Consider the following 27,672-nt stretch of genomic DNA (forward strand, 5'->3'; position numbering starts at 1 on the left):
TTGTGCTTAAAAATCCAAGCTCAGTTTAATGACTTGTTTTTAGTTTTTTCTTAATATATATATATTTATATATATTATTCCTACAAATACATGGTTCTCAGCACTTTGAAAAACGTTCACTTTCCTTAAAGGTAAATCAAGAAAGCTAGAAATACCCTACAGTGAAAGAAATAAAAGACGAAAACAACAAACAAACCAAAAAACTGTTCAAACAAACGGGGGGGGGGGGGGAATCACACGAAAACAAAGAAGACGGGAAAATAAAAAATATAATGAAAACAAAATGTCTCTACATCCTGTACAAACACTGTGGCCCAATAATTTAAGAAAATAGTGTCTCTAAAACGTTCATATTGCTTTGTACCACATGTTGCTGCCCTACGACTGGGCGCGCAGTCCACCCTGTGCAACACAGAGCGCTTCTTAATATCCACTCAGAGGTCATAGGGTCAACCTGCAGCCAATCGGCTGTGCACAACCGCCGCTTAATATCCACTCAGAGGTCATAGGGTCAACCTGCAGCCAATCGGCTGTGCAGAAACGGTGGAAGAAGAAACAGTCAGGGTTTAGTTGTCTCGTTTCGTCTTCAGGTCACTGTGTTCGTGTTATTTTTCTTTCTTTCTTCCTTTCCTTTCCTCATGTTCTCATGTTGTTTTTGGCAGTAACAATACAAAGACAAATTGGTTCACACTACTACAGTACTGCACTCCAAACCAAGGACACGGCTTGTGTTGTTGTAGTTTTTTTACCATATGTTTTTACTCTCTACAGCATTATTACTAGGACTATCACCACCATGGATACGCCGAGTGCATCAGCGTGTCTGAGTGCGTGCGTGCGTATGCGTGTGCGTATGCATATGCGTGTGTGTGTGTGTGGTACAGTACAGTATGTGTGCGTTTTGGTGCGCGAGGAGTCGTTCATCCAGCGGCGTGTGTGCGTGTGTGTGTGTGTGTGTGTGTGTGTGTGTGTGTGTGTGTGCGTGTGCGTGTGCGTGTGTGTGTGATTTGTTCTTTTTTTGCTCCGCGTTTCAGTGTTCTAGTGCTCAGAGCTCGTCTTCTCGAAGGAGAAGCTGGGAAGAGTCAATAGCTTGGGGTTGGTGTTGGTGTTGGGGCTCGGTGAGCCTCCGTCCGGGCCCACCGCCACCACCGCCGCCGCCGCGCCGCCCTCTCCCGCGGCCCCCAGGTCAAAGGAGTCCTTGGAGTCCTTGGAGTCGCTGGAGGAGGGGGCCCGCCTCCTCAGGCAGGTGTCCCGCGTCGTGCCGGGCAGGAGGGGGGCCTGGTGGTGGGGGGACACCCGTCCCCCCCCCAACCCCCCCATCATGAGGCCTATGCTCCCCCCGTGCAGGGCCGCGTGGTGGTGGTGTTGGTGGTGGCCTTCCAGTCCGTCGGGGGGGTCCACGGAGATACAGGGGGGGCTCATTTTCTTCTTGCGCCGGGGCGAACAGGACAGGGCGGTGGGCGGGGGAGGGCTCGCCGCCTGGCTCTGGGGGGTCTGCAGGCTGTCGGCGCGGGACACGAAGCCCGACGACGAGGCGGACGAGGAGGAGGTGGCGGCGGCGGTGGTGGCGGCGCTGCTCCGCCGCTGCAGGCCGCCGGCGGACGACCCCGCCAGCGAGGAGGAGGAGGAGGAGGGGGAGGGGGAGGGGCACACCTCCTCCACGGAGTGGCGCCGCGGGTCGTCCAGCCACGAGGACGGGCGCGGGGGGCGCGGCGGCAGGAGGAGGAGGGCGTTGTTGTTGTTCCGGCCCTGCGTGTCGACGCTGTGGAAGCGCTTCAGCTGCCTCAGGAAGGGCCCCCCGCCCCCCGCGCGGCCCTGGCGGGGCCCCCCGTCGCCACCAACGCCACAGACAACGCCGCCCAGCTCCAGAGCGGCCGCCGCAGGCCTCTCTTCCACGCCAGTGGCGGCGTCGCTGCTGGCCAGTGCCGCCCCGGTGATGAGAGACACTTCCTGGTCGGCCGACGACGACGACTGCTCCTCCTGTCGGTGCGACCGGGCCGGCGGGAGGGGAGGGGGCGAGGCGGCGGCGGAGGAGGAGGAGGAGGAGGAGGAGGAAGCATAGGAGGTGCAGCGGTGCTGGTCGTGGCGGTGGTGGTGGGGTTGATGCGCGTGCACACCGCCGCCGCCGTCTGGGCGGGGCGCTTTCGGGGAGGCGCCCGGCGTCGCGGGGACCAGGCGGAGAGCCGGGTGCTGATGGAGGAGGGCGCCGCAGCCGGGGGAGGTGGGGGAAGAGGAGGAGGAAGAGGAGGAGGAGGAGGTGGAGGACGGAGGGAGGCCCAGAGAGGCTACGCTCAGGAGCCCCTCGTTGCTTTCCTCTCCTCCCGAACACATCGGGGCCTCCTGAGAGTCAGTGGACACCGCAGCCTTTGGAGCGGGACCGTGGTGTCGTATAGGCAGGGTGCAGGAGGAGGAGGAGGAGGTGGAGGAGGTGGAGGAGGGAATGAGAGGGGAGGGTGGAGGAGATGGAGACGGGGAGGAGCAGGGGGAATGGAGGAGATGAGAGGGGGAGGACTATAGTTAGTATGAGGTTTAGTGTCGCGTCGCCAGACAACTATTTCCAGAGTCTGGAAATACAACCTCCACGAAATCCGAATAAGGAAGCTGGCATTTCCATTCCCGGAAATAATTTAAAAAATATCTTCACATATTACTGTATTTTTATTTCGATTTCTGCTAAGCAAGCATTCCATAATATGCTTAGACGATTTCGATTTATATTAGGGCAAATCTGCGCGACCGTAAAGGCAAAATGGAAGTGGAGGAGGAAGCTTGCGCTTCCGCTTTATATTTTTACTGACGATAGAGCTTCCGTATAGCTCCTATAGACTGCCTGACGGAAGCATTTGGAAATTGCGCGAGGCAACATAATAGTCTGGCAACGCGAGACTATACACAGCGTGAGGTGGTGACCTGGTGGAGGATGACCGAGCTGGAGGGTCAGAGGTTCACACACGTTACCCACAGTGTCCACCCCGAGTGAAAGTTGACTTTGTGACCGTATTCGATGACAACACAAAGAGTTGGACTAAACCAGTGGTTTTCATTGGCGGCACAACCAATAGGCAAGTGAAAATCCCAAGGCACGGCTGTATCTATAGCTATAGTTATTTCTTTTTGATAATTCATTCAAAATCTATTGAAATGTAAAGTCATACTGCGTAACGTCGTCGTTTTGAGACACCTCTGGCTCTGGCATAGGTATGCAGTATAGCAGGACTGTACTGTTGTCTGTTTAGAGCTGAGACTTCCAGAATTCAGTTGAAAATAAATCCAATGAAACGGCACTGTATTTTGGAAAGAGACAAGAATGTTGTCAGAAACGCTAACTTTAAATGAATTGATATGTTATACATGTATCAGTGTCGGAGACTCGGAGACAGACCCTTGCAACAAAAAAAAAATATATATATATATATATATAAAATAAACAGCTACACAGTATGACTTCATGCCCCAAAATAGAAATCACAGGTTGAAAGTGCTTAATTTATTTCTAAGGGTATATAAAATGTGCCTTCTCTGTATTGGGAAATGATCTGCACCACAGTATATGCTAGCTACTAATAGTAAATACAAAATAATAAGTTGTACAAGTTGTATATATTTGCAATAATAAAGTTTTGTTTGTCACAAAAAAATCCCAAGGCACACCTCCTGGACCCAGGGTGTCTCAAGCACACCATTTAAGAACCACTGGACTGATCCATAAGTGATAATAGAATGTACTGTATGCCACGTGAGAGAGACTCGGAGTAGAGTCACTGCTTCTTCGCCTGGAAAGGAGCCTGCAGCTTAGGTGGCTCGGGCGTCTGGTTAGCATGCCTCTCGGGCGTCTCCCTATAGGGAGGTCCTCGAGGCACGTCCCACTGGGAGGAGACCCCGGAAGTCACTAATTTCTAAAAGTCACTAGTTGCTCTGGGGAGGGAAGTCTGGAGCTCTCCACTGTTGCCCCCGCGACCCGACTACGGATAAGCGGTTGAAGATGGATGGATGGATGGAATAAAATTGAATTGAATGATCCACATACAGTAGGACATAGAGGAGGGACAGGAGCAGCTAAAGGCTGGCACACTGCGCTCTGTTCAATGCCCTCTGCCCATTCACCCACATCTCTGTGGCCTGTGGTGGTCGGTGGTGTGGAAACACTATAGGCCTGTCGCAATCATTGCATAATGGCCTAATCGCAGTTGTTTTTGCATGAATGTCATAATCGGTCATTTTCCAAACGCTTTCGCAAAAATACCAGAAATAGCAGATCTGCAAGCTTATACAGATCAGCTATTTCTCGTATTTAAAACCAAAATGAATAGTTATTAAACGTCAGTGATTCTGTTTTATATTAGGTTATCTGTCATATCTGCCCGGTGCAATGTTTGATTGCGAAGCCTAAAAACCCAACAGATGCTCAATGCTAAAAAATAAATATTATGTCAATTAATTAAATAATTATTGTCAAATGAAAAATGTAATCGCGACAGCCTAACACTGCATGTCTTTTCTATACTGATCTACAGTATGAGGTGACAGCCAGGGAAATGGTGGGCAGACGGTGGCACACATTATGCAGCTACAGGAGATGAAGGGGAAGGTTGGAAGGTTGACATAACTCCTAAAATGTCCCAATGAACTCAAAATGGCTTTCGCTATCACACACGATCACCGAACGGAAAGAAAGGACATTATAACAGCAGTCACAGAGAATTGATTAAATAACTAAACTAAATTAAATTATGATCCCAATAAATAGGACATTTATTGAGGTGAAAAGAAAAATAAATAAAGCAGGCCACACATGAGTTTTGGGTTTGGATCGACAACCAGAATCATGAGTTCCCTGTGAGATTGTGAATGATGTGATGATATACTGACACCTAGTGGACAAAGACAGTCTAGCCACGGCAGACCTGTCTCTGCAAAATGTTGCACAGAGGACGGTTGGTCTATACAGTCGAAGTATTAAAAAAATAAGAGAGTTTATAAATGTCACTAAAGATATATTTTTTTGTATTTTTGCTCTCCATGTCCTAATGCTTATGGTGGCTATTCCCTTCTATAACTTCTAAAACTAAAAGAACAAGTACTCTATGACCACGTTTGTATAAAATGGCCAAATAGTACATCATTATGGACAGAACGTTCTGCTGTAATCCCCTGAGTCGTGTTATATCGTTGCTGTCGGACGTAAGCGTGTCGTGTCCACATTTCAACCTATTATGTCAAGCAAAAGCAGTGAAAATAGTCGACCTACAAGCTCACAAGCCAAACGCGTCGCGATGCACTGAGAGCTTATGGTAGATCGGCGTATCTTCACTATTTCTGAACGCTTTCGTTCCATTCGCTAAAAGGAAAAAAAGGAGTGGTATGGACGAGACAAGGTCGCCGCCCGACAGCAACGCGTGTTCTAAGTGCACGGTGTTGAAGTGACGCAGCGTTCTGATAGGTAGCTCCTGTTGTTTGTAAACGAGGCATGACGGTACAGCTGGAGTAACGCTGTTAGAATCTATACCGACACCACCCCAGGTTCAAGCAAAACAATATAATAATAATTATCATATTATTTTTAACTGCGGGGACCCTCCAAAATAATCATAATCCTTGGGGACACCCCCCAAACCTGATAAGCACTTGGAATTGTGTAGGAGTTGAGGCGTTACATTTAGTTTTTTGTATACATTTAGGCTGTCGGCTCCACAGGTACAATTGTGAAAATAGCCAATCTACAAGCTGGACACAACACACGATTTTGCCTATAGTTCTTCTTATATGATTTGACAATTTGGCCAAAGTTTGATCCGTTTTTTTTATAGTTTGTTCATTACTTTTGACGCAATAATGGTATGTAATTTCTTGTCTTTGTTTTTATAAAAAAAAATGTACAGGTCTTAAAAGTCCTAAAATTGTCACTTTACGGTCATCTGTACTTTACTTCACTGTTCTACTCTATGTACCCATGGCTTCCTGGCAGTCACGGCCACGGTTAACCATGTGAGAGAGTTGCAGGTGCGATGTGCGGAGCGGCTGAGATGATTAGCACTAAGACAGACATTTAAATGAACATGGGGGAGGAGGAGGAGAGGGTATAGGAGGAGAGGGTATATAGCACGCGTGTCTCTGTGTGTCTGACTTCTGACTGATTATTAGAGGACGAATTGTGAGGTCCCATGAGAGTGCCTCAGAAACAGGAGTATCTGTGTTTGAGCATCGATAGCTCAGGCTCCGGTGGCTGTTGCACCCAACTGAGCTGGGGATCGACGACACAAAGGGACGAGCAAATATTCAACACGGACGTGAGGACGGGCGGCGGCCGGTGATGATCGGGACACACGGGTAGAAGGGAAGACAGAGGAGGAGGAGAAAGGACATAGTCAACATTACGACGAGAACAATTATAGAACAACTGGGAGAGAAAAGGTTAGGACAGCTTTGGTCGTCAACGGTCGTCATGAATGGCCATCAACACTGACGTGTTGATGTCCAGTTTTATAAGAAATATAATTATGGCCCTGAACCTTATGTTACGCAAAATGTATCCAAAAGTCAGAGATGTTTTTGTGCACCGCTGCCTTCTGGGACCTTACCATTAGCTTTAGAAACGGGTAGATGCATTGGTACTCCTGAGGAGGACTAGGAGTGTGTCTAGTGTGTGATTTGAAAGACATTGAAAATGAAATGTTTTTTTTTTTTTTTACTGCCCATTATATGAAGAATTAAGACACGTATTATTTTGTAAAATGACAACCATCTGTGTTAACCTTTTCTGGTTAGAGGACCACGAAAAACTGGAATTTTGCTTTAGGAAAGGTATTTTTGCTTTAGCAGATTTGTTTGTTTGTGTACACTTATGAAATATTGAAGCCATGATTTGTATGGTGTGTCCTATAAGTCCATGTGGGCTGGGCGCCTTGGGTGCATGACACAAAAATAAAGAATCTATCATAGGTATTGTTTGACACAATGGCACCTCTTGCTGGCAGCAAACGGTAATTACTAAACAGTGCTTCCCCAATGGGAGAACTCAGCATGACTTCAAAGTATATACCATTCACTGCCATTGAGGCATCTCATTGCAGCATTTTCTCTCAGGTTGTTACAAATCCTCACTCCTTATAAATAGGTATAGGGTTGGTTGACAGACGCTAAACCCCCCCCAACCATGGCGTTAAGAGGTGGTACACACAGCCTGTGAGCGAATGTTACCTGAGAGAGAAGAGAGAAGATGTGAATTGGCCTTCTATGGTAGCTCAGCGCTAAGACGCTTATTTGGACCAGAGCTGCTGTACGTCTATTCATGCCAGGGACAGGCAGAGGCTCCCCTGTTTTTGTATTTCAACCGCTGGTTTTAATTCACTCAATGTCTTGCGTAAGTTGCCTGGTAGGGCTTTCACTTCTAGTGATTTTTACTAGTTGACTAGTTGCCTAGTTTACTAGTGGACTAGTCTATACTATACCTATTATGCTCCCGCCTTGCATATGTCAGGGATAGCCTCGCATAGCCAGACTTCATCTGCCTTTCAAATTCATATTGCCACAGGCAGATTACCCCATTTTGGGGCGGGAACCCCTTTTGGGGTTAGCATTATGTTATGCTTTAGCTATTGAAAAATAGCAGATCTACAAGCTCATGAGCTTGTAGGTCTGCTATTTTTGAAAAATCGAAGAACCACTGACATAGAAACACAGCTTTTTTTTTGGAAAACTGTCAGGATGTAGAAGACATTTTTTAGAATCTGATCTCAGGTCAGAATGGCCCCACCTCAATTGTGGGAGGCGACTTCACGGCCGAAGTGGTGACGATCCAACCAGATTAGTCTGGAGCCAGTCTAAATAACCAACCAGGGCCCAGTATGCAAAAAAATGGGGCGGGACATTGCAGGAAAAAAAAACACTGAGAGGGACGAGACTGTTATCCACTTGCTTTGTCGCACTTTTTCTTTTAAATATTTAAATTAGGCCTGTCAAATTATAAAATAAAATGCTATATAAGCAGATTATTCACGGGTGAATAATTAATTAATCATGATTAATAATAAGGAATTGGTTAAATATATATATATATATATATATATATCACTCATTCTTGAGATGAGGGACAAAAGTGGAAAAAACATGTCCCACACATAAGAGCCTTATTTTATGTAAAAAAATTATTAATTCATAAAAATAAAAGCACTTGCAAAGTTAAGTGTAATACAGTTGTGTATTATTATGCCCTTAATTTCATTATAATTGTTTTCATATTCCATCTGAATTAGTTAAAAGCAGGCCCTGTACCCAAAAAGGCCTGTATTTAGCCTGTCCCCAGCAAGTGGCCACAATTTCAAACTGCCAAAAAAGTGTCTAATACTGTCACAATCACATAAATATACATACAAAATTAAAGTAGATTGTCAACAACATAGCAAATAATATACACAGTTAATTTTAATTTATATTCTCTATTAAATATCTCATATCAAATGTTCGTCCCACGTCTCCGTCAACTCCGTCAGGTTTTTTTAAAAGTCTTAAATTAATCAGAAAATATTGTCGACAGATTTAGCCTGAAGACTCCTTTTCCAAGTCTCATTTATATTTGTTGCAACAGTGGAGTACCTGGTCTGACAAGCATTCAATTGTTTGATATTTTAAACAAACAATGTTGATAACAATGTGGTCACAGCTTTTACATGTCAACTCCGTCTGCACATTTTTATGATCTTTGTTAAGAATTCCAAAATAATGTTTATTATTTTAGTTTAGGGGTTTGGTTTAGCTAACAAAATTAAGCAAAAACAAAATGGCTACATTGTACTAAAGAGGGTTAAGATGAAAACAAATGCCATTTTGTCAACTCCGTCAGACGTCAACTCCGTCAGATTTTGCGTCTGACGGAGTTGACGTGTATCTGACGGAGTTGACAAAAGTGTTCCTAAAACAATAAAATTATTGTTTTTGAATAATGGGCAGTATTCTAATTTGGCACACAGTTAGAGCATGCCTTAAGGAACATTTTTGGCTATGGGGCCATCACAGATTTGTCTCGTGGTGACCATGGCAGCCATATTACAAAAGAGCCGCCACCTGATGTTATTTTACAATAACTCAAGTTCTACACCACCTAGGATCTTGATTCTGGTGACTAAGACCTCATTTTCAAGGATGAGGGATACAGTGGTACAATTTAGACTTTCCCTGTGACCATGGCAGCCATTTTTCAAAATGGCCGCCACCTGCTGTTATTTTACAATAACTCAAGTTCTACACCACCTAGGATCTTGATTCTGGTGACTAATCATACATTTTCAAGGATGTGGGGTACATTGGTAATATTTAGATTTGTCCTGTGACCATAGCAGCCATTTTTTTTTCAAAATGGCCGCCACCTGCTGTTATTTTACAATAACTCAAGTTTTAGACCACCTAGGATCTTGATTTTGGCGACTAATCATACATTTTAAAAGATGAGAAATACAGTGGTACTATTTAGATTTGTCCTGTGACCATGGGAGCCATTGTTTTTCAAAATGACCACCAACCTGCTGTTATTTTACCAATAACTCAAGTTTTAGACCACCAAGGATCTTGATTCTGGCGACTAATCATTACATTTCAAAGGATGAACTTTCTCTGGGAGAGGTAAGGGCTTATTTCAGGTGCAGGTTGAGTTTCTACTGACAGGACATTAAAAGGAGGTGGGCTTTCTGGCCTTTGACTTGCCCCTTTCAGGTACAGATGCACAGTTTGACTTCACTGGCCACTGCAGGGAACTGTGGGGGAGAAACTTTGGTCTCTTGACTCCCCGATTAGGTTCAGGGTTTTTTTTGGTGGAGACTTGCCTTTCATGACATCTTTGCTACAGCAGTTGATCTCCTTACTGCCAGTGGTGGCACACTCTGGGTCTCTGGGGCATTGTATCTTGGTGGCCTCCTGCCAGTGTTTCTCCATCCTTCTCCTGAGCTCTGTGTTCTGGGGCTCTGTTATAGTCAACTTACATTGTCTTGGCTGGAGATTGCTTTCCTGCAGGGTCCAGCCCAGTCTTGTGCAGATGGCTGCTGGCCCACCTGGAGGCCCCAACCTCACTTGTTTCGGTTGGTGTGATTAGGTGGGGTGGTCTTCCCCAATCAGGATGAGGGGTTTGACCCTTTCAAACGGCAGTCTGGCCAAGTGTCTGTATTTAGTTGTGAGTTTAGATACAGGATACGATTGCTCACCCAGCCCCAGGTGACATGAGGTGAAGGCTCCTTTGATTTGGTAACATTGCTTTGGTTGACATGCTGGGGACACAGAGAAAGACACTGATGCCTTCAGTGTCTGCACATCCTGCCTGATGGTCCTGAAGCCAAATCTTCTGTCTTCAGTCTTTCGCTCACTGTTCACTGCTCACTGTTCACCTCACCGAATTTAGCCCAAGGAGTTTGACCCCTAGTTTGGCCATAGACCCCCTAGTTTGGCCATAGCCACTTGCCCAAATGTGCCGACATGTGCTGACCTCATCACATCTGTGATGATGGCTATGGCCGTTTTTAGCCAACGTAGTGTTTTTTGTGCAAAACTAATGCTTGGAATGGATCCAGAATCATGAAAAGCCCCTAGTTTGACATGCCACATGCTACTTGGCATAATGAAATTTAGAACATTTAGCCTTATATTGGTTGTTGATGGTACCCAACTTTGAGCAGCTGTCAAACATGCCCCTAGGGTGGTCAAATAGAAACCGATGTGGGATATGTTAGTAGACACCTTTACAAACATTGGTGAAGAAAATTCTTCGTAAGAAATGTATTCACAGATTTTATATTATTCTGATAATATTCCCGAGTAAATTGGTAAAATAATAGCAGGTCCACCATTTTTGAAAATGTCTACCATCCATGGTCACAGGATAAATCTAAATAGTACAACTGTATTCCTCACCCTTGAAAATGTATGATTAGTCACCAGAATCAAGATCCTAGGTGGTGTAGAACTTGAGTTATTGGGAAATAACAGAAAGTTGGCGGCCATTTTGAAAAATGTCTACCATGGTCACAGGACAAATCTAAATAGTACCAATGTATCCCACATCCTTGAAAATGTATGATTAGTCACCAGAATCAAGATCCTAGGTGGTGTAGAACTTGAGTTATTGGGAAATAACAGAAAGTTGGCGGCCATTTTGAAAAATGGCTGCCATGTTCACAGGGCAAATCTAAATAGTACCACTGTATTCCTCATCCTTGAAAATGTGGGATTAGTCACCAGAATCAAGATCCTAGGTGGTCTAGAACCTAAATCAGTTAAACTTGTCAACTCCGTCAGATGTTCGTCAACTCCGTCAGACGTTCGTCCCGTGATGTTTTTGTTAATTTCCAAAGAAATAGAAAATTTGCTGTCAAATCTTTTGTGCTTATGTATTGAAACACCAACTGAAATGATACGTAATGATGATTTTTCTTTTTTTTTACATGGTTTTCATGTTATAATATTGAAAATAAAGGTTGAAATGACGGTTTTGAGAAATTGGATATTTCATAATAGTGTGATATTGGAACAAAATAATATTAAAAGATTTGTATTACTTAACTTGATTACTGAAAGCCATTATAAGATAACTGAGGACTTTATATTATTGTTGAAATGATACAATTCAATTAAAAGGGATTTTAGTGTGTCTGACGGAGTTGACATGAATCAGGTATTAAGTGCATAAATGTCCCATTTTAGAAAGAAATGTTATGCGAAAAACCTGTTCCTTCTCAAGATTGGTAGTTGAGACCTGTGTCTACAAATACATCTATTTGATTTGAATGTATCTTAAAAAAAAAAAAAATCCAGTTTGAAAAAAGTTTTGTCCCTTATCTCAAGAATGGGTGATATATATATATATATTCCCCCGAATTGGGTATGGATTATAGCGATTGTGTAATTGATAGAAAATCTATATTTATGTGGACGATGGATGATTCCTGTCATCGTGACATTGTCCCTGCCTCAGGTCATGTGACCCCGTCCAAATCGGGTTCTCCAATAGCCTCCTCTGTTTTTTGTTTTTTGTTAACTGATAGAATCTCTCCGTGTCAGTGAAGTATAAAGTTGAGTGTGTGCGTGTGCGTGTGTGTGTGCGTGCGTGTGTGTGTGTGCGTGCGTGTGTACCTGTCTGCGGAGCGTGCGGTTGAGCGTGTGCGAGCGCCTGGGCGGCGGGAGGCGGGGTATGCTCTCCGGGTGGGCGTGGCCGTGGGGGCTGATTGGTCTGAAGAGCCCCGTGGGGGCGGAGAGCTGCTGCTGCTGGGAGGAACAGCACGCCTCCGGCTGGGAGCGCAGGGAGCTCCTGGAGCCTGCATGACCACGACCACGCACACACACGCACACACACACACACACACACACACACACACACGCACACACACACACACACACACACACACGCACACACACACACACAAAGGACCACAATATGAATCCCACCAACGTTCTCGGTTAGAACCACCCACCTTACCATTGGCTCCCGGGGCAGGCATAGTTTAACCCATTTAGGCCTGACGTCAGGGACGAATAGTTTTCATAATCCTCATGCCCGTGCCGCTTTTTGAAGATATCTACAGTATATACAAGCTCACAATGCATCGCATCGTGACTGTGATGTTGTGGACGCGTCAATGTGGACTGGCCTGCGAAATGGCTCGAAATTAAATGCATCTAAATAGCGACAAAACAAAACAAAAATCTAATTTAAAAAAATCTATTCTGAGAGGCCACGGTGCGTTGAACTGAATTTGAATTGATAGGGAGTCATTTCTTATCGACGTGCTGCAGTGAATGGAATGTCCTGGCCTGGTATAGACTACTGTATACAAACAGATTCCAAACATCGCAGCAAAACAAGTCTTTGCTTTGAATAGTGGGCTCTGATTGGTCACACACAACTCTGGGGGTGAGTGAAATGTATAATCGATAAAGAGTGCCTGCAGTCAGACCAATCTCCCTGCAGGGATTTTTTCCTTTTCTTCCTGTGGCAGATTTGTGTGGTTTCCAGGCAGTGTTGTTTTTGGCAGCAAATTTCTATTTTAGTTTCAGTCATAGTCTTTGGACTGAAACTTAATTTAGTTTAAGTCACATTTTAGTCACCTGGAATGTCTTAGTGTTTTAGGTTTTAGTCGACTAAATCTACAGTTGATTTAGTCGACTAAAATGTATTTTGGCGGGTCTTGATGCCGTCGTAATGAGTGTTTTTACACTTGCTGAAAATATTATATATATTATATTATATTAATAGCTATTTTCAGCATGCAACCAAGTGTAAAATGACTTATACTGGATCTCTAGTCTAGTTTTTATTTGTCGACGAAATTGTCAGTATATTTAGTCTTATAGTATTAGTCATCGTAGCTTAGTTTTCATTTGTTTCTGTCAGTGAAAACAGGCAGTCGACGAACATTTTTCGTCTTAGTTTTATAGTCGACGAAAACAACACTGGTTTCCAGGCTATCTACCTGAATGGGTCCCTCGTGGGCCCTCCTCCTCCGTGTGCTGCAGGGCCCCTCCCCTCCCCTGGCCCGCCTGCTCCAGGAACATGTAGCTGTCGTTGGGCAGGGAGTGTGTGCGGCCCACCGTGGACTTCCTGATGCTCAGCAGGTGGTCCTCCAGGGGCTCCCCCGGGTCTAGCTGCTCTGTCTGGGGGGGGGGGGAAGGAGGACAGGAGGACAGTCAGCCTCTCTGGAGAATGGCTTGTAGAATGGCACGCACGTACGTACGCGTCTGCCTTAAACACCACAAACAGAGGCTTCTATAGTCATCAGCAAGCAGGTATAGTGACAGACAGGGTCTCCATATCAGGGGACGGACGAGGGGGGGGGGTAAGACAGCTATAGGGGACATTAAGACATTAACTGGCATCACGTCACAGAAAAAACCCAGACCTGGCCTATAAATTGAAATCAGCGCGGGTGTATAATATGAACCAGGGCGAAACCTTTTGGACATGGACTTTCCGCGTCCATGGCGGTATAGGCTAATAACCGCTATGCTAATAGATCTGTTCTGTTGACGACATGGCGCGACATGGCGCGACTTGGTCCGTCGCAAAAGAATCCTGAGGATCAAAGTTTAACTCTCGTAAGAGACGTGAAATCATTGGAACAGAAAAAAATTGACACTCAGGAGTTCGCTGCGCCCACCCGAACCTCCCACGTATGTATATATGTACGCACTACACAATAACCTGCCCAAGAAATGGCCACAATAATGAAAGAAAAAAACAAGCACTGGTCACGCTAGAAGACATAATGGACGGTACAAACCAAGAGAGAGAGAGGACAGGTGTAGGAAAGGACAGAGAGGAACGCTGGACACACACACACAAAGCACACGTTAAAAAGGAAAGAGAGTTGTGTAGTGTGAGTGTCATGTCTATAGCGTAGACCAGTGGTTTTCAATAAGTGCGACTAAATTTGACTGAGGGACTGCCTTTGGACTTTTTTGAATTTTCGTTTTCCCATGCAGGGAATCATAGCTTCAAATTGACATATTGGTTGTTCATGTTTGGTTGTATGTGAAGAGTCTGCCTGTGCTATAAAAGAAAAGAAAAAAAAAAAGGTTTTTCTCCTCTGGAATTTGCGCGATGGCAGTCTCTCAGTCAAATCTGGTCACAAGTGGTCCGGGCACTCCGGGGACAACCAGTGGTCCCCTTGATGGGGTTCCAGGTGGTCCCCAACAGCTAAATGATGGAGAGTTGGTAACCTAATGGACCCTTCCGTGTGGTTTCATTTCACGCTCTCAGGAGTTAAACATCTGCATTACTTTAATGTAGAAGAAGTCTACCGCACGATTAGAGAAATGTAGAAGAAGTTCCATTTTTGACTTTGCCTGTTTGTCTCGTATACCTACAGTACAGTACAGCGTGGGATTGTGGACAAAATCTTATCCAAAACACGACACCAAAATATTACTACGTTTTGAGTCCGAGAGGCTAACTGTAATAATGCATGGGGGCCTTGATATGAAAAGGGTTGAAAAGCACTGGCGTAGACTTTAGCGAATAAGGCATAGAAGTTAAGGAGGAGAAGGAAAGACTAGAGAGACAGAGAGAGAGAGGGAGATTCTTCAAGGGCTTTCAACTCCACATGGGTTCCTCTCCTCTGTCAAATGCAATCGTTCCGTTTTAGATCCACTAAATTAATGTCGATTTAATTTGTGTACAATTGTACGAGCTGGTTGATCCGGTATAGAGCAAGGCACAGGCTTTGGTTTGGACTGATAATACATGGATATGGTCCCGCTGATCAATGCCCCCTCACGCTGGCACAGTAGGAAGTGTTCTGTTAACCCATTTTGGCCTGACGTCGAAATTAAAAAATGTGTCTTTTCTGAAAAACCTTATGTTTCTGTATGAGTGATGCTCAATATTTGAGAAGAACCCCAACAATTATATGATAATAATGCCTCCGCCCCCCCCCCCCCCCCCCCCCCCCCCCCCCCCCCCCATCTGAAAATATTTTGTTCCATGGACCTCCCCAGAAGCAAAGATTTGAGTTATTAATGTTCACTCTGTAATAATTATATATATTCAAAGATTTGAGGCACATTTTCACTATAGTTTTCAAAAGATAGCAGCCCTACAATTTCTGCTATTTTTCAATAGTTCAAATGTTAATAAAGTATAACATAATGCTTTTAAAAACACCAAAAAGGGAGTTCCCGCCCCCAAAATGGATTAAATTACTTGTCGGGGGGGGTTTGTCTGTGGATCACAGAGTGAAGGGACCAGGAGGTTGCTCCGAACACTAACGAGCCCAAATGTATACGTTAATCATCAACCCCGCTTCGACTCGTTCCCCAAAGTGACTTTTTGATCACGGAGAAGAACAAAAAAGCTGTCCGAGGCATAATACTGGCCGTCCTCTTTTCCAATGACCCAAACCAAGCCATTAACGGAGAGAGACTCACCCTTTGCTCTTTTTACCAGAGTGTTACTCAATTAGAAAACTCACACCACCTGGTCTGAATATTATAATGGGTCATGAAATAGCCCGCGTCCAGCTGGTGCCAGCTGGGTACGGTTCCTGCCCATGCCCACCACCTTGGCGGTGTACGAGTCGCTTGAACACGTGTTGGTGTGTACAGTGCATACTGGATCTGGTGTTTCTGCTAAATGTTGTTCACATAATATATATTTTCACCGTATATAAACAACTATATGATGCTCGGGTTCATGTGGTTATATAAGCCATTAAGACCCGAGTTAAAAGAATATATATTCAAACATTTGGGCCACATTTTTACGATTTTTTTTCAAAAATAGCAGACCTACAAGCTCGTAGAGCGCCACTCGGTGGCGCGCTATATGAGCTTGTAGATCTGCTATTTTTCAATAGCAGATCAACATGATGTTTAAAACACCAAAAGGGGTCCCTGCCCCAAAATGGTGCTGAGAGCCAGCCAGCTTGTTGTGACCTGAGCGCACTGCACTGAGCATAGCAACGCAGAGGAGCGGTATAAGTGGATTTGAAAGTCACCCCCCGGGGAACAGGAAACACCATATAAGATCAAACTGCCGAGGAGAGGAGGAGGACGAGGAGGAGGGAAGGACAGATGGACAGAGGTTTAAGAAAGAAAGAAGAGCCGGTCAGTACGTTGCATTCCAGTCTGGTTAGAAAGAGAGGGTTAAAGTCGCCAGGAGCCGGGTCGTCGGCCGGAGCTAGCGACCAGGATTTCTCAGAGGCCGGAGAGAGCGGAGAGAGAACCTCCACCTCCGCTAGAGGGATCTATAATAGGCAAGGAAGAGACGAGCCGCGGTTAGCAGAGAGAACACACACACAGTACGCGTGTGTGCGCACGCACACAAAGTTGACAGTGACAAAGTAACTAAATATACAAAAACACAACACATAACATTTAAAAGGAACCACTTTTCTCTCAGCGTTATTCTCTTGGACCGTGGTGTGTTGTCATTATAGCACACACACAACAGGGTATGTCATTATTGGGCCCGTCGCGCGGTACACTAGCGGCTCACGGAGATCACGATGACGTCAAGTGTTTGTGTTTCATGGGAGATTTATTTCCACAGCAGCGCCCTGTGGGAACGGCCCCTTTACATCTTGTTGTCATTGTGTCTGACGTCTTCATCTGGCTTTACCTCATGCCATGCTTATAAGCTTCGGGGCAGAGGCAACACAATATACCACTAGTCAATGCTTATAGGTAACGGTTACTCACACAAGTATGGCAACATGAAAATCGTCCGAAATAACAATTTCATTACAAGAATGATTTCTACAAGAGAGTAATCGCCGTCTGTGAGTGTTAATTAGGTGGTTTGCTAATCCACTATACTGTTAACAAACTTGACCTTTACGAACGAAACAGGCTGGAAGGGCGCACACAGTGCACGGCATGAACATGAAAAGAGAGGCGACACAGCTCGTAGCCACGACGCAAAATAATATTTTAATATCGCGAATTAACATTGGTTTCCTATTTTTTTTTAAGCGTCATGGCTACGAGCTATGCGACCTGTCCGTCCTTTCATTTTTTTTACAAACTTGACTTTAGACATTGTGAATGTGAAATGTTTGTTTGTTTTGTGTTCTGTTTTTCTTTTCTTTTCTGTTATAATTACCTTGTATTGACTGCATGCTTGTGGACCCTCTCGGAAACGAGATATTGTATCTCAAGGGGTATCTCAAATTCCATTTATTTATTTATTTTGTAGGCCTCAAGATAAGGTAGATTATAGTCAGTCACCAATGTACACAGTTTTTAAATGTACAAATATTTATTTCCAATTCTTTTAAATAATAGGTGGTTAAACAACTAGTTGACTAGTCGACTAGTAAACTACCGGTAGTCAACTAGCGCAAAATCGCAGGTCTCATTGACAATGAACTATAGGCGCGTTATATCGCATCCCGTTTGAAAGGCCCTAAAGTGTGTAGGCAAACTTCAGAGCCATAGGTATACTGGATTAATTACACTGTACGACAGCGCATCCAATTTAGCCGAATAAAGGTTTAGCATGACAAACAAAATCTTGAACAAACGATATATGACATACTGTCGTCGAGAGACAAGCACACTGCTCAAATTATGGAATGTGGAAGCGCCTTCTATGAGAGACAAAACAGCAATTCCTCAAAAATGTTGCCATTAGAAATGTTTGCCACGCACGCACGCACGCACGCACGGACTAAATACATTCTATAGAATCTATCAGTTTCGCACTGACTCAGCTAAAGCTAAAACAGCCACTGGTTAACTAATTCGCCCACAGAGCGCTCGAGCTCCAGAACTTGGAAGAACGTACATTGTGGAGTTTGGCTTCAGTTCACGGAGCGTTTAAGGAGCCTCAAGCGCTTCTGGCTCCTGTGAAAGGAGCTGCTGTTTGGTTGGCCCCTCGCCCCAAACCAGCGGAATTAATAGGGGAAATGCTTCCTGACAGGCAAGCGGCAGGGGCTGCCATGTCGAGAGGGGGCAGGGGGCCTACATTTGGCAGGGGGCGGAGAGTGGTCGCTGGAAGAGATTTCTGCTAACTTCTCAGAATGAGACCCCAGAGCGAGACGCAGCTGCGGTAATAACAACGTCTCGGGCCTATTTAAAAGAGATTTTTTTTTTTTGTTGCAATGCTTAATGTTAATTGGCCCTCGCGACTTCCTTCCAAACGAGGACAAGAGGCACCCACAGTTGCATAATTCAGGGTTTCAATGATCCATAGCTTATATTGATTGAGACGCATGTGTGTGTGTGTGTGTGTGTGTGTGTGTGTGTGTGTGGGTGTGTGTGTGTGTGTGTGTGTGTGTGTGTGTGTGTGTGTGTGTGTGTGAGAGTGATAAATTGTTGCCTATACGGGTGGTGGTTTTGTTTCTCAAAATTGTGTGTTGTTTGTGGAAAGCAAGCACGCGCACGCACACACACACACACACACACACACGCACACACACACACACACACACACACACACACACGCACGCGCGCACACACACACACACACACGCGCACGCACACACACGCACGCACACACGACACTCATAAAACAGTCTGGAGCATGCAGAGCCAACTGTAAACCATGTCATTGAGGTTGCTGAACTAGACCAAAAAGCTGTCAAGCATGACCCAATATAAGTGAGTGAAGATGTGAGCGCAGGAATGAGCTCATGGTTTCAGGGACGAGGATCAGGACTGAACGCGGCTGGCGAGCTGGAAGCACCGGGCTGGATTAGTGGAGTGGAGGGGAGACAAAGTATACAAGACAGTGCAGCAGAATGTAAAAAGAGTTCTTGTACACACCAGTAGGTTCGCCGAGCCGTGTACGAAACGTGCTTTGTATATATTATGGGACTTGACTTGAGCGTTTTCAATCTGGTGGAGAGATGGCCTATAATTGCTGCGAAAAGGTCTCCAACATACGGTACTATAGGCCTAGAGATTGTTAACCTATTTTGAGCTGAGATCAGATTCTAAAAGTGTCTTCTATACACGCCGACAGTTTTCTGAAAAAGCCATGTTTCTATGTCAGTGGTTCTTCGATTTTTTTTAAATAGCAGACCTACAAGCTCGTAGCTACTTCTTCATTCTTTCACCTGGAGACTCCATTCACAAATTTAAAAAAAAAACATCACCTTAATGTGGACACAGAGGCCTGAACTTTTTACTTTGAAATGTTTTGTCGTTTTTTTTTATATTTAACTTTTAAGTGATACAACTTTGGACCCTCCCTATTCCTTCATACTTTCACCAAAACTTAAACTACACGTGCACGGAAGAAAAGTGTCTAGATCCGTTGATTCAAACTGTTAGAAGAAAACTGCTATAGTGCCAAGATAGTGCTTAACCCATTCTGGGGGCGGGAACCCCTTTCGGTGTTAGCATTATGTTATGCTTTAGCTTTTGAAAAATAGCATATCTACAAGCTCAAAGCGCGGCACCGAGTGCCGCGCTACGAGCTTGTAGGTCTGCTATTTTTGAAAAATCGAAGAACGACTGACATAGAAACATAGCTTTTTTCAGAGAACTGTCAGGATGTGTGTAGAAGACATTTTTTATAGAATCTGATCTCAGGTCAGAATTGGTCAATGGTTGTGTGACTATGTGACCGACCTTCTTATCTGCAGTGCGGTGGTGCTGCTCGTTGCTGGGCCTGTTGGGCGGCAGCGCGTAGTAGTGGCAGATCGACGCCGACAGGTTGTCCATCAGGCTCATCTCCCCCCCCTCCCCCATGGAGCCCTGGGAGATCCAAGAGTGTCTGGCCACCAGGGAGACCGAGTCAAACAGCTCCCTCTGCTGGAGAGAGAGAGAGGGGGAGACCGAGTCAAACAGCTCCCTCTGCTGTGGAGAGAGAGAGAGAGAGGGAGAGGGAGAGGGAGAGAGAGAGAGAGAGAGAGAGAGAGAGAGAGAGAGAGAGATGGTGAGAGAGAGGACACACACACATACACACAGAACGAGAGAGAAACCAGACAGACAGACAAGACAGACAGACAGACAGACAGACAGACAGACAGACAGACAGACAGACAGACAGACAGACAGACAGACAGACAGACAGACAGACAGACAGACAGACAGACAGACAGACAAGACAGACAGACAGACAGACAGACAGACAGACAGACAGTGCAGATGGCGAGGACACAAGGATAGATATAGAAGAACAGGAGAAACAGATCGAAAAGAAAAAAAGAAACAGAGAAAAAATATAGAGAGAGACGGACAAAGAAAGACGTCGAGGGGGGGGGGGGGGGGGGACAGTATAGTTCAGGACAGTCAAAGTAATTCTTGGATGGATATGAACATTTAAATGCATTTCATTTAAATATAGCTCTTTGTTGTTGAGGACTGACAGTGCATGCACCTTAACGCTTTATAAAGTGATGGCAAAACACAAACTGGTGAAAAAGCACAAATACAATTTCATGTATTTAGTCATTTTCAGGTACAAATAGAACTTCCCTGCCCCTCCCTACAAAATGGCCACTGCTGTCATAATACAGGCTGTATCCAGGCCCTCTGTTTGGGGATGCATACCTAGTTCAGACTAGTCATCGAAGTTTACATGCATTACCGCTTCAGTCCATTGGGGGCAGTAGAATACCACATCACTCCTGAACCAGTGTTGCTCAAAAAAGTATACTCAATTGTTTTATTAAGTAAAAGTATCAATATTTCAATGTAGAACTGCATCATTACAAGTAAAAGTCCGGGAATAAAACATTTACTTGAGTAAAGGTACAAAAGTATTGCATCAAAATGTACTTAAAGTGCCAAAAGTGATGTCCCATTTCAAGTTTTCACAAAAAAATCCTTAGTAAATAGCAGATCTACAAGCTCACAATGTGTCGCGTCGCGAGCTTGTAGACCGGCTATACTTCCAAATGGCTGAAATGTGTAAGAAGTGGTTGTGTGTTGCAGTGACTAAAGTTTTCAAATAAATGCAGTGGAGGATTGCCTCCGAGATTACGTAGTGGAGTAGCAGTAAAGGTATTGGATATTGGAGATGCTCAAGTAAAGCGCAATTAAATACCTCAAAATTGTACTTAAGTACATCGTGCAGTACTTAAGTAAACGCACTTATAGTTACTTTTTGCACCACTGGAGGGATTTAACCCATTCTGAACGGGAACCCATTTTGGTGTCAGCATCATGTTATGCTTTAGCTATTGAAAAATAGCAGATCTACAAGCTCATAGCGCGCCACCGAGTGGCGTGCTACGAGCTTGTAGGTCTGCTATTTTTGAAAAATCGAAGAACGACTGACATTCTTAGAATCTGATCTCAGGTCAGAATGGGTTTAATCAGACCAGTGTGTGTCCAGTGGAAACCTCGTATGAATCTGATCTCAGGTCAGAATGGGATAAACATCTCTGCGAAAGGACCACAGCGCTCGCCAAGGCCTCTGTTTCCTACATATATCCCTGCCGTCTGGAAATAGCCTGAACAACAGGGCCCTGCGGACCAGGCTTTCCCAGGGCACTGTGACCTATCCATGACTGGCATGTCCTCTGCTGGGAGAGAGCTCTCTCTCTCTCTTCTCTCTCTCTGTCTCTCTCTAAGTCTCTCTCTCTGTCTCTCTCTCTCTCTCTCTCTCTCTCTCTCTCTCTCTCTCTCTCTCTCTCAGGCAGGCAGAGATAACACCCACGCACAGACAGATACAAATACACACATGCAGCCGCACACACAGACGGATACAGGGGTGGGGGGAAAAAAAATGCATATACCACACACCGCACACGCACGCACGCACGCACACGGCACACACACACACACACGCAAATTATCCTGACGGGATACCGTTATCGGTGCTATGACGTCAAATTGAAGACCACCCTTATTGTATAGGCGCTATACACCAACATAGCAAACTTCATCATAGGTTGAAAATGAAAGCGTTGGCGTGTTCCTTTACGGTTATAACTCTCAGCCCCCCCCCCCCGAACCTCAAATGACGTCACATTGTAGGCTCTACAGAGCCGAACCGACTTTTATTCGGCTCTAAAATAGGAGTACGAATCGCGTCCTAAGTCCCAGTCCCACTGCACGGGAGGACACTGTAGTGGTTTGGACTGGAACAGTCGTTCTCAATCTTTGTCAAAATTGACACTTATTAGCCCCCATTCGAAAATATTTGCCAGGGACCGTCCACCATATAAGAGAAGCTTTTTTATGGCTCCGGCAGTGCTTCTCAAGCATTATATTTTCACGGACCCCGCAGTTTGACCTAGATACATTCGTCTACGGACCCCCCATTGAATGACATTTATAATCTCCGGGACTGCCAAATTTATATTGTAAAATCAAACGCACGCACGGACGCACGCATCTCCTCACCTCCAGCGGGGTCTCCAGGCACGAGGGAGTGTCTGGGGGGTCCGTGCTGATGTGCACCGAGTCCCGGGTGATATCCGCGCGGGGCGAGTCGTCCATCGCCGCACTCCCTCCTCCCCCTCCTCCCCCTCCTCTCTCCAGCTCCCAGTGTTCGTCGTTCCCTCCTCCCCCTCCCCCTCCCCACCTCCAGGCCCCGGAGGAGGAGCCGGTCCGCTCCAGGCCCACAGCCGCCATGGGGTTCATCAGCTGGGGAGACCTGCGAGTAGTGGGAGACACACCCCCCCCCATGTCCCCAATGTTAGCATCGTCACAACCCACGCAAAACAACTCATTTTTTCAACCACTAGCGCTATACTATACAAAGTATATACCTGGGCCCACTGGCGCTCTCCCCCGCCTGCAGCTCCAGCTCCGCCTCCCGCTCCGCCTCCTCCTTGGCCTCCTTGTTGCTCTCGTCCAGGTGCTTCATGAGCACGGCGATCACCACGTTGACCAGCACGAACTGGGCGGTGAGCACGAAGGACACGAAGTAGAGCGGCGACACCACCGTGTTGTAGCACGTCTTCTCCACTTCCTGCTCGCAGTCCCTCAGAGTGTCCTGAAAACGTGCACGGGGCAGAAGCTGGTCAGTCGACCCCCATCACGGATTTGTTTTCACCGACTGACTGACTTATAATAATGTACATGGTCCTCGCGTCAGGGCCCAGGGTCACGTTCCGTCACCTTCTTAAAACTAAAGTTTCTTAGACCCTGATGAAGGCCCGGGTTAGGTCGAAACATGTCGGCAGTTGCCTTTTTAATTGAATAAAAGCTATACTCCTCATTTTAACCAGGTATCGTTTATTTTTTCTAGTCTAGTTATTTTTAGATTTGTTTTGGCCTAAGTCAGCTCCTCATCACACTGCATATAGCCACCTCTGGGGAAAATTGCCTAATCTCCTTCGTCACTCCTATAGGATATCGTCCGCAGTTTGCGGAAGAGCGCCCTCTATCGCGGACCACTGCAAAAACACCACACGACGATGTCGTGAGAGACTCGCCGATGGCGGTGTGTGAGCCTCGGATTGAAACGACATAGTATTGTCCTCGTCCGTGGCAGTCAATGAGTTTACCCCTCTATACACTAGCCTGGTCTAGCCAGCCTGCTTTCTGGTCTAGAGGGGCGGGCGCTGGAGATGATTGGTTCAACCGATCTGAGCGACGCCCCTCTGGACTGTAGTTCACTCCCACTCCTACTATTAAAGGAGGAGAGGAAGCGAAGACCGTACGGTGGACTCCATGTTGCTCCCTGGAAGGAAAGAAACATGCGCAGTTGAGACCAAGGAAGCTGAACGCGGAAGTGTTGGCTATGCATATAGCCCATTGCGCATGTTTCTTTCCTTCCAGGAAAGGCAACATGGAGTCCACCGTATACGGTCTTCGCTTCTCGTCCTCTTTTAATAGTCAGTACAGTACATTTCCGTCCTTTCACTGTCCCTGTATTTTATCTGTATTCTAATGTTTAAGATCTGCATGTTCAATGATTGTTTTTTTCTTTAAACAAACCAAAACAACTATGAATGAAATAAACATGCCTGGAGAAGCCACTTGCAAGCCCCTGGAGGGTTTTTTAGGCTTTCTCCTTGTGTATCATTTCCAAAATATTTTGTATGTGAAAATAAACAAACAAACAAACAAATAGTCCTTGTCCTATAGACCAGGAAATGTCTCTTGTTTCCCCCAGCAGGCCGAACGAAAATAAAAGCCCCTGGGTGTACCGAGGGCTATACCCCCCGGCTACACATACTTACAACACACAGTGAAACATATAAGCCAGTCTACAAGAGAGCTACAATGCGTCGCAATCCTAGGGGTTCAGAACGGTGTCACTTCACCTTCATGATGCCATTCCAGTTGTCTCCAGTGGAAACTCGGAACAGCAGCAGGAATGCCATGCCAAAGTTCTTGAACGTAGCATAGCGGCCCAAACCCTCGCACGGATGGAGCTCATCGCAAACTGACAAGGAGGGGGAGAGAGAGAGAGAGAGAGAGAGAGATTTACTAGTCGTGACCTATACAAATGGGCCCGCCACGACCCAGAAATGGGTTTACGACCCACTTGTATGGGAAACAGTCAGATATGTATTGAGAGAGGGAAGGAGAGAGACAGAGAGAGAGAGAGAGAGAGAGAGAGAGAGAGAGAGAGAGAGATAATGGGTGGAGTTGAAATATAAGAGCATAACAGAGCAATGAGATGATGATGATGATGATGATGATCATTGCAATGACATCTATCTGAAAGCTAAAGGCTACAGCTGAAGGGTTCGATACATCACTCCCACGGAGAAATCAGTAAAGCAATTAGGCACCAACATTACATTAAAACATCAGGAAGAGGAATGACGCGTGGACTTGCTCTTGTGCGTGCGTGTGTGTGCAGCATGTGTGTGTCCGACCGTGCACGCGTGCAGCGCGCGTGGTTTTCTCTCCGTGTCTTACTCAAGTCACCGAACAGCTCCACTCCCAGCGCTGCGAAGATGAAAAACAGAAGCATAAAGAGAAGGCCCAGATTCCCCACCTGCGGAGAGAGAGAGAGACGACAAGGAAGACAGGCACGATTAATGCCTGACTCACACAAGAGAACACAACAGTCACTCGCAGAACAGAAAAACAAACCTGGAGGGAGGTCTATTGTGCAATGCGTAAATCAGGCTTTTTGAAGGAACACAGTTATATCTACAGTACCTACTGTACATAAATAATGATCTGGTGCCATACCCACATAACAAAATATGAGTAAATTCACTTTCCACAGCACTGCCACTGCCAGGTGTGGAATGCCCTGTCCCCTTCCCTCAAAACAAACAAATCACTGGCTTCCTTTAAAACCGGTCTGACATATCACCATATCAATGTTCAGCCGGGTCAAAGGGAGAGAAGATGACTGCCCAACCTCCCTAGTATAGCCCCCCCCCCCCCCCCCCCCTCTGAGTGATTTATTTGGATTTGGATTTTCTTTGTACTTCCACCTGTACATAGTTGAGATATCTCGATTGTCGTCAGCATTGTGTTGTGAATGAACGCATGGGACCCGAATGGAAACAAGACCGCAAGGTCTCTTTTCGGTGCTATCCTTTTGGATCAATGTGCTTTGACTGTACCGTGTACCGTTTTGCATTTGTTGTCGTCTAATACAAATAATCAATCAATCAATACACCGTATAGGTCCAAATCAACTCAAAAAGTGACAGCTTATGCTAACCCAGTCCCCGGCGAGGAAATAATAAATCAGCGCGCCGTGACACTGATTAAAACAAAGAAAAGGAAATCAAAGCTATACAGTACCCCGGAGGGAAGTACAAAGTGACACGAAACACAGTTCCAAGAGGCGTTCAAAGTGAAATCAAACACAGTGTTGTAATGCGAAGGGAAGATGAGGGAGGACAGAGGGGTTTCTGATGAGTTATACACTCAATAGTGTGCACGGCTACTGAGCGGAGAAAGGAGATTATGGTGGTAGAGCAACAGGTATGAACAGCCTTAACATTTCTGCAACCCGTAATAAGCACCTCTAATTGTCGCACGACTTCAGAAATGTCCATACCCCATTACCGGACTTATTAATTACGAGCACTTCTTCTGAGCTTCAGGGGGGGATTATATCAGCCTTCTCGGGTATATAGCGCTATCAGAGCCGCGAGATGAGATGGTATCATCGTATTCCACCGTGGAGCAATGTTAATAATACCGTGTATACGTGTCATTTTTACTGAATGTTGTGAAGGCCTCATTACCACCCTCCGTCAAACATTGCACATTGAGGGGTCTTCGGAACAACCGCTTTTCGTTGCTTGTAGGCAAAAACAAATCTCGTATCGCCTATTTCAACTTTTGACGTTTACGTTTTTTAAAATGTTTTTCATGATTAATGTCCTATACTCCATCATACAAGATGTCACACAAAACTATAGTGGGAAAAAAAAAAACGCTGATCTGCAGGCTCACTGTGTGTCGCATCGCGGCACGTCGTGAGCTTGTAGATCTGCTATTTTCACTATTTCAAAGGTTTTATTTTTGTATAGTAATGAAAGGGAACTGTTTGGGACATGTGTGGTTTCCACCTGACATTGACGTGGGGGGGGAGGGTTATTGAAGGGACACTCAACATACACAAAAGAAAAAGACAATTATTATGGGATCCTGCATGGGATGGGACCCCGTAGCTCCAAAGGGACATAATTATGATGAAAGGGTTCCATAGACATATACTGTATATACAGTATATCCCATCAAGACCTACAGTATAGAACGCATCTGGGTCACCTCATAGCTTTAAACCACTTTAGCCATTAATTTTTGGTGCCCCAAGTGCTGCGCTATACGAGCTTGTATAGATCTGCTATTTTGTTTTAAATCTTTTGAATATAATGATATTCTTTCACAGCGAACGTTTTTTTAATTCATATATTTGCTTATATGTTGTGCCTGGCACAACATATTTTCAGATGGTTGTCAGAGAACCACTGACATGATATAGCAACGTAGGTTTTTTTTTTCCCAGAAAATTTAGAAGACATCTGTAGAATCTGGTCCTCAGGTCTGAATGGGATATACTGTATATATATATACAGTACTGTGGGCGGTGGGACAAGGGAAATAATAATAATAATGAAGGCTTTTGCAGTGAGATGTGTCGTGATGTTGAAGGGCCTTGTGTTGTTTACCTGAGGCAGTGCCTGCATAACGGTGTCCAGCAGAGCTCGCATCCCCACTGCCATCTTCAGCAGCTTCAGAACTGCAGGAGCACGCACACGCACACGCACACACACACACACACACACACACACACACACGCACACACACAATGAAAATCATAATATTAAAGGTACTAGTTTCTCTCTCTAGGTATAGACTGCTGCTGCT

The 27,672-nt window shown here is 45.4% G+C and overlaps 1 protein-coding gene across 3 annotated transcripts; it reads right to left on the minus strand.

The window, feature by feature from the left end:
• LOC308332731 (uncharacterized protein) lies at positions 1–27,601 on the minus strand. 3 transcript variants are annotated; one of them, XM_080788771.1, is made up of 9 exons: positions 27,474–27,601; positions 25,249–25,327; positions 24,645–24,766; positions 23,142–23,368; positions 22,774–23,026; positions 20,050–20,232; positions 13,449–13,629; positions 12,112–12,293; positions 1–2,364 (listed from the first exon to the last, which is right to left on the minus strand). In XM_080788771.1, exons 1-9 carry the CDS (start codon positions 27,525–27,527, stop codon positions 1,039–1,041), a joined length of 2,607 nt encoding a protein of 868 aa, XP_080644897.1. In that variant the 5' UTR covers positions 27,528–27,601; the 3' UTR covers positions 1–1,038. The 3 variants fall into 3 exon arrangements, with proteins under 3 accessions (XP_080644897.1, XP_080644896.1, XP_080644895.1); XM_080788770.1 differs by having other exon boundaries at positions 20,050–20,274; XM_080788769.1 differs by having other exon boundaries at positions 20,050–20,277.
• Positions 27,602–27,672: the final 71 nt, after the last annotated feature.

This window comes from Protomyctophum bolini (genome assembly GCF_963924005.1).
Source record: "Protomyctophum bolini genome assembly, chromosome: 18".
NCBI lineage: Eukaryota > Metazoa > Chordata > Actinopteri > Myctophiformes > Myctophidae > Protomyctophum > Protomyctophum bolini.

Excerpts from the sequence above, each read along its gene's own strand:
- LOC308332731 (XM_080788769.1), bottom strand. The coding sequence starts at position 27,527 with ATGGCAGTGGGGATGCGAGCTCTGCTGGACACCGTTATGCAGGCACTG. Across the intron at positions 25,328-27,473 it reads TTATGCAGGCACTGCCTCAG|GTGGGGAATCTGGGCCTTCT; the intron begins GTAAACAACACA and ends CTCTCTCCGCAG. Across the intron at positions 23,369-24,644 it reads ACTGGAATGGCATCATGAAG|GACACTCTGAGGGACTGCGA; the intron begins GTGAAGTGACAC and ends GCACGTTTTCAG.